Source organism: Cyanistes caeruleus, chromosome 1, assembly GCF_971803275.1.
Source record: "Cyanistes caeruleus chromosome 1, bCyaCae1.hap1.1, whole genome shotgun sequence".
Taxonomy (NCBI): domain Eukaryota; kingdom Metazoa; phylum Chordata; class Aves; order Passeriformes; family Paridae; genus Cyanistes; species Cyanistes caeruleus.
This window is the reverse complement of record NC_141701.1, coordinates 134014745-134036460: the sequence shown is the minus strand read 5'-3', so window position 1 is coordinate 134036460 and position 21716 is coordinate 134014745. Positions and strand designations below refer to the sequence as shown.

The 21716-nt window shown below is 36.7% G+C and overlaps 1 protein-coding gene across 4 annotated transcripts in view; it reads left to right on the top strand.

Moving 5' to 3' along the window:
* The window catches only part of NEBL (nebulette), a 247478-nt gene that overhangs the window by 183776 nt on the left and 41986 nt on the right, over positions 1 to 21716 (top strand). Inside the window, exons 15-23 of one of the 4 annotated variants that reach the window (XM_086860312.1) lie at positions 18 to 119; positions 6847 to 6954; positions 8482 to 8586; positions 12354 to 12461; positions 13426 to 13536; positions 16220 to 16330; positions 18095 to 18205; positions 18866 to 18976; positions 19841 to 19945. The exons of the other annotated variants lie outside the window; for them this stretch is intronic. Of the exons in view, the coding sequence (XP_086716438.1) occupies positions 18 to 119; positions 6847 to 6954; positions 8482 to 8586; positions 12354 to 12461; positions 13426 to 13536; positions 16220 to 16330; positions 18095 to 18205; positions 18866 to 18976; positions 19841 to 19945 (972 nt within the window). The remainder of the gene's footprint in view (positions 1 to 17; positions 120 to 6846; positions 6955 to 8481; positions 8587 to 12353; positions 12462 to 13425; positions 13537 to 16219; positions 16331 to 18094; positions 18206 to 18865; positions 18977 to 19840; positions 19946 to 21716) is intronic. 4 annotated transcript variants of the gene reach the window in all.

Below are 21716 nucleotides of genomic sequence, written 5' to 3'. Positions count from 1 at the left end.
CAATTTTTTTTTTTAAGGCTACATACAAGAAAGGAAGGGGAGAACTGAATAAGGAGTCTGCTGTACTTGGAAGACCTGATTTTGAACATGCTAAAGGAGTTTCAAAACTTTTAAGCCAAGTAAGATTCTCTATCATTTTACAGTGATTTCATCCAAATATCTCATTCCTAGTAATGCAGAGAAAATTGCATTTTCAGATGATTATCTCTAATGGCCTTGAAGATTATGTTCTCAAACTTTTCATATAGCATTGCAATGACTGGTAAATTTTGGATTCTTAGGAAACCAAATACACACTTTGAAGCAAAAATACAATGAACTTTGACTACAACTTGTCTCTCATGGAGATGGTGTATATTTATACAGATTTTCTAGGATTTCTAAAATATTAACTGTATGTAATTTAGAGGCAAATTTTGCTACTCATTCAGTTTGAGTGGAACCTTACCCTGTGATTAATCCCACTGAAGTAACTGAGGTCTTTTGTGTAGCTGCTTGCTAATGTGAGTAATGGGATCTGAATTTGGCCTGACATGTAAACCACCCGCCTTCCTTCCCCCTGAAACTGAACCTTTTATGTACTACTGTTATATATTAACCTCAAAAAAGAAAAGAAAAAAAAAAAATATTTTAGTTGTTAACTAAAAAGAAATCTGAAATAGAAATATTCCTTCTTCCTCTTAGTAGTTTTCTACTCATAAGGTGTACACACTCTCCTACAGATCATCCTGACATTGTGAGAACAGAATTTTCACTGCTGATCTGGTTTTTTTTTTTTCTTTTTTTTCCCCTCTTTTTTTGTCTGAAGTAGTTCTTCAACAGTGCCTTTCATAATCCTTGCTAAGTAATCCTGTCCAGCTACATTTGGAGCTTTTGAAAACCCAGGAGATGCCCTCCTGTAAGAGTAGGATAGTGCCTTTTGATTGGAGAAGGCTGTGTCAGCCTTGCCAGAGCCAAAAAACCTGTCAAGTGTAAATAGTGTATATACTAGGGCAGACTCAACGTCAGTGATATGTAAAAAATACATATGATTTGGCCAGATACTAAATGTCTTCCCTAGAACTAGCATAAAACAAGAATAATGTGTCATAGAGAACAAGCTGGAAAACAGTGCAGTGTCTGCAGGAGGTAGAGCTCCTTTTGCTGTTATCCTTAGATAACTGCTGCATGATTTCCTGTTTCACACCATTGTAATCTTTGAAGCATTACACAAGGAGAAAAAGAAGGAAATAAATTTTTTTTATTGCTTTGTTTGTGATGTGCTCAGAATAGAAATGAGTTTGTGTTTTTCAAATAGCTTTCTGTCTTCTATTTTATAATGGATCATGTTCTCATTTCTCTGCTGATGGACAAGAAATTATTTTGTGTTTAGCATTGTGCAGGCTTGGAAGATGGCCTGTACTTTCTAGAAAGAGCCAGTGTGATGCTGCTCAGACCTGAGCACTTTCCTGTCACTTACAGGAAATGAGGCTGTCATTTAGCAAACACGTTCAATGGTTTCTAAAAGGGTGCATATCTAAATTTAGTGTGTAATGTCTTTTATATCTACTCCATGGCTGCCTACACACTCCTGTCCTTGCAGCCTGTTTCAGAATCTAGTGAGCTTGCAGCTGCCTGTTTTTGCCAATGAGACCAAACCATAACCCTTTCCAATAACCCTCTCTGTCTTCCCAAGCCTGGTACCCGTCAGATTGTGGCCAACAATCACAAGTGAAAAATATCAGCTGGATCATGGGGTCCTGCAGGCTGATGAGCCAGCTACATGGAAGGCTACATCAGTGCACTTTTTATCTCATTTTTATTAGATGTGCTTTTTGTCTTGGACAATGCAAACTGCATCTGCAAATACTTTATAATAGGGCCTCTCCACTGCCAGGAACTGGGATGGCAGCAGCTCCAGTTGAGATCCTTCTGCGGAAGGCATAATTTACTGTGAATTTTAACTTCTGTAGAAAGTCCAAATAGTGCAGAAGGTTCTAACCTTCAGGAAGGGAGGAGAAATTGACAAAATGTAGCCTGTGTTTGGTTTATTTGGTACAGAAGATTCTTACTAAACCTTGGTGGTCCCAACTCTGCAGTCACTGGCCCTGGATCCAAATTTTGGAAGACTTTCTTGTGTTGTCCTCTCCTGAGTCTGTGCTGCTGTGGCTGCTTGCAGTGTGTGTGATGGGGACTTTCAGAAAAGGAGGCAGTGCCTCAGGCTGACGCTGCCTGCAGGAGCTCGGAGGGTGCAAATACTGGGCAGCTCTCAGCTGCAGGGAGGTGTGCTCAGCAATTCCCCCATGTCCTCTGAAGGGAAGGCAGAGACCACGAGTTGTCTAATGTTCTTATATATTATTTGAATCGTTATAACACTTACACACACTAATCATAAATCAAGAGCGCAGAAAAATGAAGATGACCCCTGTGTCCAAAGAGCAGGATGGTGGGGCAGGATGAGGAATGCACCTGTGCTGGAGGAGAGAGAGAGACCTAAATATGGGTCAGTCATGTCAGTCCTCTTCATGCAAGGATCACAAAACAGGCTTGTAACACTTACAAGATTTAAAAAAGAGTAAAGTTAATGATCTCTTTATTGTCTCCAGGCTTTCTGGCTTTTAGAGTTTCTATTTGTTTCTCAGAAAATGGGAAGATCATAAACTTTTTGTGTTGAAAGTTGATAATCTCCCTTAATTGCATGAATCTATAAGCTGTGACATGCAGAGAAATATTAGTTATTTGACCCTCACAGTAAATTTACAAAGTTGACAATTCTGATGGATGTAATGGGAAGAGAAGATGATAACATGTTTTAATGTGGTGCATATGGGTAGGTAATTTAGGGAGTATAGAGAACAGGAGCAAGAAGAGGTCAGGCAGTGTGGGTGTAACGAAGGGAGAAAGCAATCAAGGCAAGCAGGAAAGCAAACAAAGCGAAGAAAATAGTGTTAATGTTTGACTGGCACTCAAGGCTCTACAGAAATCACTGTTTTCTCTCTCTCTCTCTCCTTTCTTTCCTTTTTTATTTTTTTCTTTAACAAAGCTTTTGACAACAACAGCAGCAAAAATAATAGCTCCCAGAACTAGTATATTTACCCACAGCATGTGGTAACCCTCTTCTGTTGATTTTAAATGAAATTTAAAACAGAAACTGTGTTAGCCCTTGTGAAAACATGGAGCTTGTCAATTTGCCGAGTGTGCATTGTATAATTTGGGCTATTTTTTTATATATTTTTTGTTTTATTAAAACAAGCTCTTGTTCGTGCCCTCTTTATGTTTTTAAATGCATTTTATTTGCTGTTTCAAAGAGCTGCTGATATGAGGTATTCCTCTTATGGTGTTCAGTAATTGGTTTTTAAATAAATAATTTTGGATATTCATATTTGTTGCTGAATCTGGCGCTTATTGTTTTAGGGATAAAACTGTTAGAGGTAGAATGTTTTTCAAATTGCTCCTTCTCTGAGATTTTCAGCAACAACCCGTAGAACCTAGGATTTTCTCAATCTTTCTTTGCTTTAAACCCTGCTAGTGCTTTTAGCAATGAATGTTTCAATTTTGTTCTTTGTTTATGCTACATTTCCTTCAATATATATGTGCTCTGACAGGTTTTTTCCTTTTTTTAAGATGTTTTCATATGGTCATGAGGAAATGCTTTAGCTGCAAGTGTCTGCTTCATCATGGGATCCCAGTGGTTGAATGATTCAATTTTTGTAGTTTCTTTGTAAATCTGAACAGTGGGTGATGTCATCCACTTCTGAAACTGAACACTCCCTGTGTGAACAGCTTTGAACTACAGATTTGATTTAGGAATGTTGCTGCTAAGCTTCAAAAGACACTGCTCTGTCCAGCTGCAATTCTGACTTTTATAGGTTTTGTGCAAGGCCAATGAGAAGTTTGTTTATCCAGGCCTTATTTAATTCCAGTTTGGTTTTTCAGGGATGTTGTTGTGTTAAAAGCCTGCGGAGTCTGCTCTTTCTTAAGCAGTCTTTAGAGAGCAACCTCCATGCATTTCTTTTAAATTAACCCTATACACTATATAATCTCTAAAAAAAAATAAACAAACGTAAGACTTTAATGAAGATGGTAAATAAGTGACCATCCTTTTAAGCCCTCATTAAAGTAAAACTCTAGGTTAATGATGAAATTTTTAGATAAGTGTCCACTAACAACTGTCAATTCTACTCCCACTTGTTTGCTCTTCCACCACATTATCGCCTTGCTGAGACCTTCCCCCTTCAGATGGTTTAGAAATCGTATGAGGTATTTTTCTTCCTTGTTTTTATTCAGAAGTCTTTGTCTCAGGCATATTTCCTCTCTTTAAACTGCATTCACCCTGTTCAAAAGGATGATGAATACTGTGTGCTTTCCTTCACCGTGACTCATCCATGGGCTTGCTCTTCTTTCTTCACACTCTCCCACCCCACGCTTCCTTTCAGGGGGAGAAAGAACCAGAAAAATGTTGATAAAAGAGAAAGTGTACATCTATGTAGCTTTCAATGCAACAAATCCCCTATGACAGGTCAGTTAAATGACTGCTGGAAGTGCTCTGGAGACACTGCCAGGGTCGTCTGATATTGCTGTGTGTGCTCCGCTTTGCCCCAGAGCAACGCGTGCGGTGGGGAGGGGAGCAGAGGCAGTGAGCTGAGCAGCCAGGGGAGAGCAGGGCCTGGAGCTGAGACAGCCCTGCTGCAACCAGTTTACAGTCACTGCTTGGGGGGCTCCTTTAATTTTGGGTCCCTCCTGCGCATTGGGATCAGGACACAGGGCCCTGTCAAGGTTGGGTTCACTGGTCCCCTTCTGTCCTTCGGTGGCAGCAATGTGATCTCAAGTGATGCTAGTGAGGATCTATTACTGGAATCTCTACGTTGAAATGTATTGCTAAAAAAACTTCTAAATGGTGGCATGAAATGGCTGCAGCTGGAAGATGGCAAACCAGTTGTGAGGAGAGGTCCTTTTGGCACCAATGCTTTCCCACTTAACAAGAATCTCAAGTGCCATGTTGTGCATTTGGTCTGTGTGTACTGTTTGTGACCATTTGCTGGCCAGGAGAAGGTAGCCTGAAGTTGGATATTTAAAGTCTAAATACTTGGTGGTGTTGTGATGTGGGTAAAGGAGTAATAGAGAGTTTTGCTCACCCTGCTGTCATTCTGGCTTTTTGAATGACATATTACAGCACTGCCTGATTTTCATTAGAAGGCAGGTTTTGGATACACCTTTTAAGAGAGAAAAGCCCTCTGATTTATTCCTTCACTGCTTGTACGGATCATGGATTTGCCTTTGTATTCAGTTATATGCTTTTGCACTTGATCCAATGCCAAGGCAAATATCAAACAATATAAACCAGATGAATCTACCAGAAGGCAATCGATACTCTCTTCTGCTGTTAGTGTGAAAGATTATGAAGTTCATCATGTGTTCAGATAAAGTTTTTCTTTAAAAGTAACAATGTTTTAGAATTTCCTTACTTAGAAAAATTAACCTAACTGCTGGAATAATAATAATGTAGTGCTTAAACATATATGGCTAGTTCCTGTTTGTGTGGCTTAGTTTTGGTTTCTTGTTATCCTGATTAATGAAATCATGGTCACTGTGGCTAAAGATAATGAGGTTGTGTAAGCTAAATCATGTTGAGGGTCTTTTGAGGCAAAGAAGTACTGAAAAGGAAAAAAAAAAAATCTTCCCACAACTAAGGCTGAGAAAAAAAATATTGAAGATTGTTTGAGGTGGCTTAACCACTTTATCAGACATTCATGTGGGAATAGAGAAAAAAGGAGTAGGGAAAAATCCATGTATTTATTTAGTGCAGAGCGTGGTAAATTATAATGGATGTTGCATAGGCTCAGATATCAGGTGTCTGCCTAACATTCATGAAAGCAGCATAATTCAGACTGAACTTTATTCTCCATTATGCCCAGCTGTTGGAAAGAAACAGACATGTGTGCAGAGTCTCCAGATGTTTGATGATCACTCACAAAGGGAGCAAAGGAGGGAGATAAACTATCCATTCCATTTCATATTTTCAGACTCTGAATTCAGCATGTTTTCTGGAATTGTTGTGATTTATTTACTTTTAATGCCATTGTCTCCATATTTAAGTATTGCTTATTTCTTCTTACACATATTGTCATTCCCCCTTTTTTCTTTTGAACGACAAGAAAAGATGGTGAAAGTGGTGGCAGGAAGTAATTTAATTATGCTTTCTAGCACTGTAATGAGGTGGGCATTATCCCCAAGGAAGGATTGAACTACAGAGGGATTCCTCAGTGTCTCATGGGAAATTTCTGGCAGAATTAAAAATAGACCTGGCAGTTCTGGTGGCAGTCTAGCATAGTGGGAATGGCACGTGGAGCTGGTGGTGGGAAGTTTGATTCTGACTTCCCATTTTCAAGTAGTTTTCAGATTTACAAGTAATTTGTTTTACAATTGTTATATTTTATTCACCTTAGAATTATTTTTTTTTTTTGTTAAAAACCACAGTTTTGATGTTAATTATGAATTGAATAATTCTCAGTGAATTGGTTATTATTGCTATCAGTGAACTGGTTATTATTGCTAGTCAAACAGTTCTATTTTATTTGATTACTCATGTGAGTCATATGATTTTGTTTCTGTTTTCTTTTTATAAATCCTTCAGCACCAGTAATCACATATGACAATCTTAAAATTTTTAGTAAAATTCAGATACATAAAACTTAATTTGAAGCCAACACCAGACTGTCACAGGTGTGGATAAACTGAGCTTCTTTAAACTTTGTTTAAAGATTTATGAATAAAGTAATTGCATTTAATAAGCTTCTTTGTAGTCTGAATTCTCTGCCTTTTTTAAGTGCTGCAAGTTAATGTTAGACATGTTTGTTCTGGTGAAAGGTAAAATACAAAGAGAAGTTCAGCAAGGAAATGAAGAGTCACCAGTACAATCCTCTTGACAGTGCTTCCTTCAAGCAAGCACAGATTGCATCCACCTTGGCAAGTGATGTAAGTTAATTGGCTTTGTATTTTACATGCATTTACATCCTGAATAACCTAACATTTGTAGATTCACAAGTTGAATTTCTTTTTTAATGTTATGCATTTCTCTGAGCTACAGTCTCTGCTATACAGTGTGTAGCAGGTACAGCATGTTATCCATTTCTTCCTCTGCTTCTGACAAAGGGCCTGAAGAGATTTTCATAACCATTTTAGATGAGATTCATTTAGCTTAATTTTCTGTGTCGAAAGGTATCCTCTTACTCTGAGCTAATTGCCTTCTACTTGGTCCCTTTTTATTCAGGAAAGAAATAAAGAGGTCTAGAGGTCAATTCTTCTCATCTGTTAGAGGTGCCTGTCTTTAGAAGAGCAAAGTCCTATCCTCCCTCCAATAACCATTGTTTAAAAAAAGGAGGTTACATGAGCAGTTCAGGCCTGGATGTCTGTCTTTTAGACTTCATTCTTCTATTTGATCTTCTCAATGGTAATCCAAAATACTGCAGTAACTAGGTTCAGCAATGGGTGTTTGCTGCTGGAGCCAGACTGGAGAAAACATCTTTATCGAGTGATAATGCCCTTGGGATGATATATTTAAAAGTCTGTCTAATGCTAAAAATGTGATCTCTTCTTTGTGGATGTGATCCCAGATAGTCAAAAGAGAAGCCTTCATTTTGTAGTCCAGCATTTCTGAAGTGTGAAGCACCATGCAAGGAGTACAGGAAAGACTGGCTCTGGGAAGAATACAGAAGATTATGTATTTATTTCCAAAATCTAAATGTGCAGTACAAAATTAGTTGAAACAGTTAATATTGTAAGAAATGGGCAAATTGAAGTGAAGAACATGATACATATGTAGAGGTGACTAAAGGTATTAGTGTAAAAGATCTCTCATCCCAGGTAGGTAAGGTACTTAGTCTTCTCCCTGTAAAGTTTGGCATACATGTCTCAGAAGAATGGAAAATCCTACTGGAGGCTGATGGGGAGTTACTTTCTGCTGCTTCATTAAGTGATTATTTTTTGCCTTAGGTCACCATGTTACTTATATTTACTGCAAGCAGTCTGTATGGGATAAAATATCCAGGAGCACTTCCTTTTAACTCCTGTATATGAAACTTTTAAATTGGATGGTGTAATTCCTGAAGCAGGGGAAAAAGAATAAGAATTAAAGGTGTTTAAAATTAATAGAACCAAAGTATTGAGGAACATACTCTTGATTTAAGTGGGGAGTGGGAAGGAAGGGGAGAAGAAAAAAGAAGAAAATTAATTCTAGTCTGAAAAGTCATACAAAGTGTGATTTTGTTCTGTTTGTCCTTTTTTGGAGGAAAAGTTTGGGTAGTTCTTAAGTACTTAGTAGAATGAGTCCAATATTGTTTCATTTTCTTTGAAATGATAGTAGATGACCACCATCTAGTGGCTGTGAGAGATTGTTCAGGCAAGCACTTAAATGTTTTCTCATTCTGAACAGTCACACTGTAATACAGAGCTGTGAATTATTTTATTAATCTTTAGTTTGCATAACCTGAATTCTCTTTCCAGGTGAACTACAAGAAAGATTTAGAAAGCCTGCATGATCCAGCATCTGATCTACCAAACCTGCTGCATTTAAACCATGCTTTAAATATCAGCAAAACACAGAGTGATGTAAGTTGCCTTTTTAAGAAAGACCTGAAAAATAAAACTAGTAAGGAATGTACTACATTATACTATTAACATAGGAAATACATTTTTGCTCTCCTATGTAGTGGGCAATAGTGCTGTAACTGCCGTAGATGAGAGGTGTAGTGAAGAAAAATGTTTTTTTATGAAGACATACTGCAGTTATTAGAACAGATAATATATACTGTGGAAGAATCACACAGACTTCTGATGTTGAGTGTTTCTTCTCATATATCTGAAACATTGTCTGTTTTTTTCTGTGTTCTAAGACCTAAAATGCTTTTTTCCTTGAAAATCTCATTTTGTCTAAGGTCTTGCTTTCATCTGCAAGTCTCTGTACAGAAGTGACCATTATGCTAGTTTAATATTTGGACTTTTTTCATGAACAGTCTCTGGAGTGTTAGCTTACTTTTGGGCTTCTCTGGCTAAACTTTTTTCCCCTCCTAACTGAGTCTTCCTACACTGGTTCAGATAATAGGCACATGTTTCATTCATGCCTCTTGGTGGAGCTGGTGGTCTGATCTATGATTGTGGTAGGGATTAAAACAGGAAGGAAGAGCTAGGAAACCCCTGGCTCCTGTGCCATGATGCAGGTTCTTTCCCACTCCAAGAGCACTGTGCTGTAGGCTGGTTAGCTGCATTTGTCATCTTCACTCTAGAAAACACAGCTGGCCTGCAGAACTTGTGTGGAGAGGCATGAGTGGGTGGTGTTGGGAAGGCAGGCTGCTCCACGGTTGGCAGGAGTTGAGTGTTTCATAGACAATTAACTCTAATGAGTAGGAGCACACTGGGTCATCTTTTGTGTCAGTGCCTTCTTATATCTAAAATAATCAAAATAATCCATCTAACTTGACTTTCGTATGTATCACTCCTCCTGTGAAGCTAACACTGACTATCCCCTTTTTTTTGAGTAATAAATGAGTTGGAATATTTTTCTTCCTGCATTCTTCATGCATGTTTTGGTCCGAATCTAGTTTCCTTCTATTGTATGGTAAGATTGGCAATCTTCATAAACTAATACTGTTGATTGAATGAATGGGTTTGCTTACTGACTTAGAGTGTAGAAGTGTGTGCAGGTTTATGAATTACTTATACTGTAATATCAAGGCCAGGCTGTTATACACGTCAGCTTCCGTGGGGATAAATTCCAGCAGTTAAGAGGAAAGCTTGATGGGCATCTTTGGACATAAATAAACTGATTTTGACAGGTCAAACTCATCCTGGTTTTGTTATTTTGATGAGGAATAAAATTACAAGGTGGAATTCTCCCTTTATGGAGTATTTCCTGGTTTCACTTGGAATGGAGATAATTTTCTTCCTAGTAGCTGGTACAGTTTTGGATTTAGGATGAAAACAATGCTGATAGCACACTGATGGTTTAGTTGTGGCTGAGCAGGGCTTACACTAAGTCAGGAACTTTTCAGCCCTTGAGGTGGCTGGTGGTGCCTGAGGAGCTGGGAGAGGACACAGCCAGGACAGCTAACCCAAACTGGCCAAAGGGATATCCCACACCACATAGTGTCATTCTCAGTATATAAACTAGGGGCAAGTTGTCCAGGGGATCCTTCTCAGGGAGAGGCTGAGCATTGATAGGGTGGTGGTGAGTGACTTTTTAATTTACAACTCTTGTTTTTGTTTTTTTTTTCTTGAGCTTTATTTCTCTCTCTTTTTGTTATTTTCCTTTCATTACTTATTATTATTATTAGTAGTAGTAGTAGTAGTAGTAGTAGTAGTAGTAGTAGTAGTAGTATATATGTAATTCTGGTATGAACTATGGGGACACAAAATTTGACACTTTGATATATGTAAAACAGCTAGTTTAATGTTTTTCACATTTCCAATATGTTCCTATTGTGGAGACTTTGTGATACTAATGCAATGCAGTCTAAAAAAGGGGGAACTTTTAGATATATTTCATTTTAATGAACAGGGTGAATAAATATAATTTAAGAGACTGAATCTGGTGCTTGTAGTTTAACTTAATGTAACAAAAAGTTATGAGTTTAGCTAATTTATTTTATAGAATTTTTAAAAAATTTTCTTTCATTAGCTGAGGAATGGAGTAAAAGTATGAGATCAGGATCTGTAGATGGAGGTAATTTTCATTTGTTTCCACTACTAAAGTGATTTTGTTGTGTGACATTTACAGTTCTTTCCACTAGGAGGCAAACCCAGACCATCATATGTGTTCCTTTGCACTTCAAGTGTAAATAATAATGTTTATTTTCTATGGAACACAGAAACATCTGACTTTTAGATTAACAGGACATCCATTTTCTCTAGGAATGTACAAAATATTTTTTTATCATATCCTTTTTTTTTTAAATTTCATCACAACATTTTAAATTTGCATTTGACAGAACTCCCCAGTTAGTAGGACTAAAATAAGGTTTCTTCTATGCTTTTTCTTCCATAGTTATTTAAAGTTTTATTTAACATTTATAATAATATTTAACATAATAATAAATTATGTTATATTCAATTATTATGTTATAATAATTAAATATAATAATATTTAACAGTATTTAAATTCCAAAACCTTCTGGATTTTGTCTGTGAAAACATTATTGGAAGTTTTTTTGTTTCAGGATGAATATAAGAAATCATTTAAGCAAAGCAAGTGTTTCTATCATTTTAGCCCAGACACTGCAGAACAAATCCATCTCACAGAAAATGGCAGTGCTTCAAAGTCAGATATACACAACCACAAACAAACACATCTTGCAAAGAGAAAAATGCAGCATTTTAACAGTGATTAAATCATGCACAAAAACACATGATAGATTTCAGTGATGTACAGTGCATATTCAATCAGAAGTACTCCATGAGGAGAGAGGAGAGTATTTTTGCAGGACTGAAGCCTAATGCAGAAGCCTTGACAGGGAAAGAGATATAATCAGACATCACTATTTTTGAAGAGAGATACAGAAATTTAAATTACATTACTCACTATAAATGTAATATTTTGATTTGTAGCTGTTTACTTTCCTTTAGGGCTTGTGTAGACTATTCCATCGTGCCCCACACAGACTGATGGAGATAAGTAATGTGCTTGCCAGTCTTAATCAAAAGAGTGTGAATGAATGAGTTCAGAAGGCTTCTCCAGGTTTCCAAACAAAGTGTATTTCCTTTGTGAGTTAGCATAAAGGAGTGAGTTGATCTCTTAACCCTATGTCCTTCACTGTGATTTTGCTGCCAGCTCTAAGGTCATGGTCCCTGGTAGATGTGGGGGGAATGTTGGTGCAGGACTGGACCCTACGGAAGCTGTAGTTGTCCTTCCCCTCTCCCTCCCACAGGTACAAACAAAAGTGCATTTGAGAGTGGTGCTTCTGAGCCTGAAAAAAAGACCTGTGGGGCCTGGCTGTGAAACAGATTTTGTTATTGTTACAGTAAATGTGTTTTATGGAAACATAGCAGGGGATGCTATTAAAAAGCTGCCAACTGTTCAGACATAGGTCATTTGGCCAAACCCATGCAATTGTTTTAAGGATTGTGATTGATGTTCCCTATTCCTGTTGTCTTCAAAGTTCACAATTTCTAGGTCTGAATTGTGTAGAAAAGGAATAAATGACTCAAAACAAATATTACCTTATCCAAATGCCATATTTCCCCAGCAGGGTAAGTTTGGGAGAAGTCTTCCAAATCAAAACATCTAAGGAGTAGAGCTAAGACAGGATTTGTTTGTTTCCAAGGCAAGCAATCAGACCTCATATTCTCTCAGCTGTTAACAGACTTTATCTTAATTTTCATAGGTCAAGTACAAAGAAAATTATGAAAAATCTAAAGGCAGATCAATGCTGGAGTTTGTGGATACACCCATGTATCAAGTTTCAAAGGAGGCTCAAAAGATGCAAAGTGAGGTAAGTAAAAATGTACTTTTTGAACAAGTAAAAGTTAGATCAACAGAGAAGTTAACAGACATCTTTTAGTCAGATTAAGAAAACGTACGAAGCAGAGAGTAAATTGTGGATATGGTAGAATTATACTGAATAGTTATCTCTGCTATTCTCTAGCTCAGTTCTTCCTGTGAATTTGCTTTTTTCTCAAAAGGCCATTGGTACTAAGAGTGCACACACATCATTTAATTGAGAAGAAGCTCAAGAGGTCATCTAGATCAGAGATTAATAACTTTTTAAATTCTCACTTGAACTTCATCTTTAGGAAGGGATGGTTCTCATGTGGGAGCAAGTGAAGCCACAAAACCCAGTCCAGCCCCATGATTTAACTGAAACATCCTCCTGCCTTTCCAGCCTGGGAAACTCACCAAGGAGGAAGGTCTGATCCCAGGCTCCAGCACAGCACTGGCTGTCCTATATTAGGCCATGCTTTTCTAATTTTTTTATATAAAAAACTTGAAATGATGAAGATTTTGTGACTTCCCAGACCATCTAGTCCAGTGCGTTACCATCCATCCGGAGTGAGATGGATGCGCCTGTGTCCCCATGCTGCAGTTTGGTTCCGTTAGCTTTGCTGTGTCATGGAAAACAGATGATCTCAGCCTCTTGGTAGGAACTTTAATGAGTTTTAAACCATTACCTTGTGTGCCATTTGTCTTCTCTTTTCTCTCCCAAGCAAACTGCTTCTTTCATAGATCAGGTTCAGCATTCTCTTCGGACATATTGTACACGTATTTTTGTCTAGATTGTATCTGTTTGTATAAATAAACTAGATAATGAAATGTGTAATGAAGTTGATTATTAGTGTGAAATCTAATTTATGGCAGGCCTCATTTCTGGGTCAATTTACAATGTCTCTTCTGAAATATGCTTGGAATTACATATGCATGTATATATGTACCACTAATTGTGTGTTTTGCTACAATAGAAAATGTACCGCAGAGATTTTGAAGAAGGGATCAAGGGAAGACCTTCATTGGATTTAGACAAGACCCCAGAGTTTTTGCATATAAAACAAGTCACTAATCTTCTGAAAGAGGTAAAGGGATTTTATTTGTTTTTTCTGTTGTTATGTTGTAAATGAGCAATAAACAGCATCACTACAAGCTGTTGAGTGCTGAATAACTTGAAATTTTCTTGGTGGCTACATTTAAGTCACTTCATAAGTAAAAATTACTTCACATCATTTTGTATTCTGAATAGTCCCGTAGTAAGGAAATTATAAAGCTCAGCACACCTGAACCAGACTATCACTTCTCTTTTCAGATAGATAAAGGGGTGGAAGGAAGGATTTCCATGGGTGTCCAGATGGCAGTTTTCCCCTTTGAGTAATTATTTCACATGGTAACCTGTTGTGGTTATACAGATGCCTTGAACTGCGTAGAGTCACTTATAACTAACTTAATTAAAATAATTATCTATCATACATGTTATGGATAAAAGTAAAGAAAACCAAGATTTTGTAAGAGCTGTGATATTACATAACTGCTTTAAGTCCGTTTTGTTACAAGGTACAGGTTTTCTGTGTGCCTACTGTTTCCTTAGGATTTTTGAAATGTTCTTCTGTTGTATGTGTCACTAAAAATGATTTTTTTTTCCATAACTGACAATCCTTCTATCTCTAGTATTTTTATATTACTATTTAAAACTGCTTTCATGTTAGGTTTGACTCTGTGGAATCTGGTTACTATTTGATCCAGTTTAGAAGAACTAGAACTGCTAGAAGAGAAGAGCAGAGCAGAGCTGAGAGATATCCTGCCTTTGAATCTGGGAGCCAACAATACCTTGTTTATATTTTTGGTATTATGAATAGATTTTTTTTTGCCAATTAAAAACCCTTGAACTTTGTTCCTTTCCTTGTTCTTTATACAACTTATTCCAGTCTATGCTAGATCTCATATGGTTAAAGAAAAAAAAAGATTTTCAGATATTCCTTTATTATTTATTCATCCTCTAATAAATAATTTATTCTGATAAGCTTGACTGTCAGGTAGGCAAGTCTCAAGCTAGGTATATTTTGTACAGTGGCATTCTGTGCTACATTACAGTGGCATTCTGTGCTACATCTCATATATGCCTTCTCACTAGGGAAAAATGCAAATCATACTGTCATTTCATTCAGTTAATCTTGCTGCTCATGGAATGCCCAAAGAAGTGGGAACTGTATGCACAGTTACATCATGTGCTCTACATGCTCATCTCTGAAATTTTGATGTAGCTTCCTCCTTAGTGCTATATGCATTAAGATGTTCTCTAATTCTGGCCTCCTCAAGTTTTATGCTTTCTTATTTAGGGAATAAACCATGCCTGTAAGTCAAAGAGGAGGAAAATGAGAAGATGAAAATAGTATTTCCGTTAATGCATTACTCCATGAATTTCTGACAATTTTATATCCACATTCAAGGAAAGTATTTTAAACCCAAAGATTACCTAGGTAAAATTAATTATTATCTTTCATGATTCATAAAAAAATATGTATTTCTTCACAGTCAAGGATGTAGCTCAATGTTTTTCCATAAAGGTTCATAACAAACTTTGAATAGATACTGCATGAAACAAGAAGAAAAACCTGGAGTTAAAAATCAATTAATTGTTCAATCACTTTTTTTTTTTTTACCCAAATGTCAGCTGTATTCCAGCTTATTCTGTTGATTTCCCACTGTAGAGAATTCTGCAAATATTTCACATTTTGTAGCAATACAAACTTTTTTCTCTGGGACAACATTTACAACTCCTTCAGAAGAGATAGCTGAATTAATTGTTCTGAGTTAAATAGTTCTAAATTAGGAGAAATTGTTTCCTGCTTGTTGTAGGACATACTGCTGATGATCAAGAGAAGCATCTTTAAAAATATCTGGTTTCCTTTTATTTAAATAAAGAGCTTATACGGAGATAAAGGTGCTCACTGCTGCTTATGAAATTTAATATGTAATTAAGAGTATTAATTCATGTCTGTGTAAATCCATCTGATACATATTTTGTGCAATATTCTTCTAATTTCTTTACTTAAAAAAGCCTAACCCTCATCTGGAGATACGAAGAGTAATTAAAAATTCTTACAAAACTTGGACTTCTATAGGCTTACATCAGCTCTCTGTGAGCTGGGAAGAGTAAAAAGAGTCAAATGTCTGTGGGCAGCTTCTAGTGTGCTTTGAATTTTATTCTGAACATTTGAGTACTCTGGAGGCTGCAGTTGCTGAATGCTGATAGGTCATGCCAGTGCAGTGTCTAGGAGGCACAGGAGTGATATGGTAGGAATATTGCTTCTACATTTTAATTTATCAAGAGGTTGTTTTAACAGGTCCTAGTATGGTGTTTAGGGAATCCATCCTGATTTGGATGCCATTAATGGAACTGAGGTAAAAACTTCAGCACAGCATATACTGGCCTGCAGAAAGAAAATGCTACTGCAGTTAAAATATCTGTCCAGAGACAGACAAGGCCCCTAGTGTGCTAGTGCTGTATAGGACACACCTGGCTTTCAAGAGCACAAAAAAATAGATGACAACATGAAAATCTTTTTACATTTTCAACATTGTTCCTTTTGATTTTACAATTTCCAATTCTATTTTAAGTCTGGAATCTGTACTTCAACTAATTCATATTTCATAGAAATTTCAAAGAGACCCTTCAGATGTTTAATAAGTGGCATTTCTTTTCAAGATCTTGCACGGAATAAGAAGTGGTGAAATCTCTCACTTTTTTTTTTTTTTAATCCTTAGAAAGAGTATCGGAAAGATTTGGAAGAAGGGATGAAAGGAAAAGGAATGACAGTGTTTGAAGATACACCAGATTTGATTAGAGTGAAAAATGCAGCTCAGATACTAAATGAGGTATGTTATCCTAGTCAAGGTTATTATTATCACAGAAGGTTCACTTTATCACTTTATGTTAAACTCAAAATATTCCTTTTTTTTTTTTTTTACATAATCTGTAGTGAAATATGTAGTATTGAAACTAAGGCTATTTCTGTTTTGCTTGAAAAATATAGTAAAGCTCTGGATAAAAAAAAAAAGTTACACAGGACAGATAATTCAGATTTCCAGGCAGGTAAAAGGTCATTGGAGATTGTCAGTGTGATCAGTAGATCCAGCATTTAGAGCTGTGCTCTGCTCAGGCTTTACCAGCTCAAGAGTTCAAGTGTTCTTCCAGACATCCAGGGCCCTCTCTGGGGAGCAGCAGCGGGGTTGGATGGTGTAGGGAGGGAAGAGGGAAGGCAAAGCTCATGCTGCAAGTTATGTCTTTGGGGAATCACTTCAGAATTTATATATAAATCAATTTAATACTAATTTTGTATTTATTTTATATATATATATATAAAAAACACATATGTTTATTCATACACACACACACATATATATACATATCCATAAAAAACAGAGAGTGGCATGGATAGGGCCATTTGACCACTGTAGAGAAGTGCAGGAATATATAGGTGTAACTGGGATTATCTTTTCCTTGGTGTTTAAGCAGTATGAAGCTTAGAGGAAACATCTGCCATCCCACCTTTAGCAGAGAGGAATTGAGGGATAATGTATTTCTATGGGTTAATTTACAATTCTTGCAAAAAAATGTGGTTTGTGAAGTAGAGAGTTGTTTTATCACATTTATTTCCACGTCAGAATGAGACAGAGATGGAAGATCAAAAATCTTTTTGCTCATGTTTTTGTAAGTGATCAAACCATTGAATTCAGTACAAATGTATATTCCTTCTTTTTCTAACTAATGTACAACTTAAAAATAATTAACAAACAAGAAAAGCAAGAAGCATTTAAAAATTCCATGTGTTATGTGTATTTACTTTGAAAAAGAAGAGTTTCCCACAGGCAGAGATGAACTAGAAAAGAAAAAAAGATTATTATTATAGTAGTAGAAATAGCACTGGCTGAGAATATTTTTTTATAAAAAAACTTACAACTATTGCATACAATATTTCCATATGATTTTTAATATAATTTCCTGATGAACAGGGAGCATATCCTTGCTTGGATAAGCTGAAGATGAAATATTAATTTTGTTTTCAGGTTATTGTTTATTTATAATTTATGTTGTGAGGAAAAAGCAGCAATCACGGGTGAGGACTGTCACTTGCCTAATGGCTATGGTTCAGGAAGGACCTATTAAATGAATAAATTACAACTTCCTGATCTAGAAGTTCAGTGGAAGCAATTCTGTATGATATTACATTTCAAACATGTAGTCTTGTCATAAATAAAATATTTTCTTAAAAGTAAAATGTGTTTCAATTAGACTGGCACCAAGGACCAACTTATTACACCATGTTCTGCAGAGCTAAACTTCCCCTTCACTTTAGAGGATAACTGTAGCAGGCTGCATGGGCTGATTTCCTCCCACCCTCTGCCACATTAAAAATTCATTGATAGAGGCTTGTATATTCATTGAATATCTTCTAAAAGTTTTCCTGCTGTAGTTTTTTATGAATTATTTCTGACAACAGCTTACCAAGAGTCTGGAGAGCTGTGACTCTTGGAAGTTTTGGTTGACTCTAAATCCTAAATTTGAGTGTCTTGTTGAAAAAAATCTGCTTGTAACTCTCTGGATTTTGTGAATGTCACGTATAAATTCTATCTTCACAGAGGCAATACAAGAAAGACTTGGAGACTGAAATTAAAGGGAAAGGCATGGAAGTTGGTCCAGATACACCTGAGATAAGGCGAGCCAAGAAAGCCTCTGAAATTGCAAGCATGGTCAGTACCTGGGGCAAGCTTTCCATTTGACTGAATGCAACAAATTATTGTGATTGAGAATTCCAAGTAGTGACCGATCTAGGCAGTACTGAAAACACAGATTTCACTAAACAGCTAATCCATTGAGCTGCAAAGAGTCGAACAGTTGCAAAATCAGTGTAAGGGGGAAAAATTAAGACTTCCCAGAACTTAGACCTTCCTATGACCTTTTGCAGGTTGTGCTTGTTCCTCATGAGCCTTGCCTGGCCTGGGGTGTGTTTGGTCACTGTGAGCCCTGCTCCTTTTAGGTCTAAATAGCCACTTATTTAGGTAGGGCCTAATGATAAACGGAGAGATGCTAAAGAGTTATGACCTCTGTCTTGCAAAGCACAGCAGAGGGAGAAATTCTCACATGTGTCTGACTGTGGCTGCCAAAACTGTAGAGACAGGTAGATGTGAAAAACTACATGGGATTTGAAGTGAACAGTCTTTTTTAAAAGAGTTTTTTAACCCATAACTGTATTAGAGTGTAGGCATTGCATGGATAGGTTCTACAAAACTATTACTGTTAAATCATTTATGATTTATGAATGCTGATCATTAAAATTGCACAGATCAAATTAGGAAAAAATTTAGAATTTGGCTGTCAGTTGTGAGTATTTCCAATGCTATTCTTTTCAGAAAGAATACAAGAAAGACTTGGAGAATGAAATTAAAGGAAAGGGAATGGAAGTGAGTACAGACACCCTTGATATACAACGAGCCAAAAAAGCTTCTGAAATTGTCAGCCAGGTGAGTACAGAATTAATTGCTTTAAGATTATTTTGAAAGTAAAACACAATGAGATGTTAAAACCATAAAATCCTCTTGAACATTCTTAAGCTAAAAAAAGCAAGCAGTGCACAATAAAATTATTATATTGAAGAAATGGAGGAATTTAGTTTTATAGTGTGACCAGTACTATGAGAATTGAAAACAGCATGTGCAGAGAGTTGTAGTATTAGTTATGGTTTTATTTTTTTAACCTTAATTTTTTCTTCAGAAAGAATATAAAAAGGATCTGGGGACTGAAATTATAGGAAAAGGGATGCAAGTTGGTCCATATATTCCAGCAATACAGTGAGTCAAAAGGGCTTCAGAAATAGCAAGCCAGGTAGACATAGTCAAAAGCTGAATGTTTTAATTCTGTGTAACAGTGACCGTTTGATGTACTGCTGCTCAAAATATTTCTTCTCTAGCTCTGTAGAGGCTTTCATAGCCATACTAAATCAATTTACATGTAGTAAAATGTCTTAACTGCCTGATTATTTTTTGTATTTACGCCTGTTTCATCATGTAAATGGAATTTAATTATTTACATCTACCTGTAGTTCTTTTCACATTACCTAATTAATAATGTAATGTTACATTACATACATTCTGACAGTGAGGGGAAAATATATGTGAAGATGCTTTATGTATGAAGATGTTACATATGAGGATATATTATATATATATATATTTTAGTGTGGGGGGCAGACAATGTATCATGGAGAAGAGAGGTTTAAGTAAATACTGGACAGGGATCAGGAGGCTCATCATCAATAAGCATCTTTTGTGCAGTTTGGATATCCTGAACCCAAAAGGCATAGACATGTAAAAAAATTATTTTTTCAGAAAATGTACAAAGATGAAGCAGAGAAGATGCTCTGTAACTATTCTTCTGTCCCAGACACTCCTGAGATGGAGAGGATACGAAGTACTCAGAAGAATATCAGTTCAGTGAGTAATAGTGCTTCTGTCTTTGCTTGTAACTTTTCAGATATTTTTTAGTTTGAATAGGCTCTCTTGTGTCACAGCGTAAAATAGGGAACTTATGAGTAGAAGTCCTTTGAACCATTTGCATAACTTTCCTGGCAAAAACTGTATTACTCATTTCTTTCAGTAAAAATAATACCCTGCTTTTCTAGGTGCGACACTGTTATTTTGAATTTCTAAATCACTTATACCACCTTGCCAAGCCACGGTTATTTTTAAATGAAGGTTTTTTTTTTTCTTTTTCCATCAAGCCCCAGGAAGTACTGTATTTAAAAGGGAAAAAAATCCAAATCTAAGGCTTCGTACTATACATACAAGATTTTTCATCTGTTTCCTATCATATGTACTGAGCATTAAGATTGGGGTTTAAAATTAGGACAGATCAGATTTCATAAATATATATATATAATGATTTTATATTATTCTGGGCATATTTTTAAATTTTATGCTAGATTTAAGTTTCAGTTTATCCCTAAATATAAATTATGAGCTTAGATTTATAAAATTGCCTGGTTTGGTATGTATCAAGTTCCACTTCCTTTTTGGGCCCATTAATGCTGCTGTTTGTAATTCTGCCTTTGCTTGTAATATAACAGAGAAGAGGAGTAAATCTAGCCTCCAGAACAAAAGGCCAGTCAGTGGCTGATTTTTATGGCAGACTAAATAATACTAATAAAGCAAATGATTTGACAGAAAGGAATATAAGATACTTTAATATTTTTAGTATTATCTGACACACATGTTCTTTAGCTTAGAGATATCCTCAGCTTCTCCAGCTCTCAGAATTGACTGAGTGAACTCAGTTTCTGACAGAGGTTTGCCTGCAGCTCCCCTGTACAGCTGAGGCTTCTGCAGGGGGGTAAGAGCCTGTGGGGTGAGCAGAGGAGATACCTCTCTGAGCCTGCTCCAGGCTGTGCTCACTCCTGTAGCATCTCTGGCCATCACCTGCCCTTTTGCTTCCTTTGAATGAGGACAGCTGAAAGCTGCATCTTTCTAGAAGGAGCTCTTGACTGGCTTAGTTTTGCTTCCTGTCGTCTGTTGTCTCCTGGTTCTGGCTGGTGCTCTGCAGCATAGGGCGATGTGGTTATCACCATTTCTCCTGTCACTGGTGGCTGAAACTCCCTGGAGCAGAGGGATGCAAGCTGGCCCCTGTGCTCTGCTGTCCTCCCTGCTCCAGCCTTGGATAGCTTTTGATGAAGTGCTCAGGTAGGTCAGTGACTGTGGCAGTGTGGACTCACTAACAGGTACCAGGCTTAGTTAAGATAGGTATCACCTTAACCTTGATACATCTGAGCCCTGTAGGCCAGTCTGAGCTTTCAAGGCTGACAATTATTCTCTTTGTTAGTGTTCTACTAACACTTTGTTAGTGTTCTAGATATTAAGATGTAAAATCTTTGAGGTATTTGTATTTGCTTTCTTTAGGGATTGTCCTGTTTCTGTTTGTGAGCTGGGTCTTCCAAATGTAGGAAAGCAGTTTACAGCAGTGATTGAATGACCTTTCTTCTTCTTTCTCTATGTTTTAATCTTTCATCCTTCTTTGCAGTTTAGATGATAAAGGTAAATTATTACTGAATGAAGATACAGCTGGAAGCAGCCCAACTAGATAAAAAAACAGTGACCCCTAATATTCTTCTGTTTTTTGAATTTTGTCTCAAGTATTTTTCTGCCCTAAGGGACAAAAAATAACAACTAGCTCAGCAGATAAGATCATTGCTGCTTTTAGCTCACTAGCTCA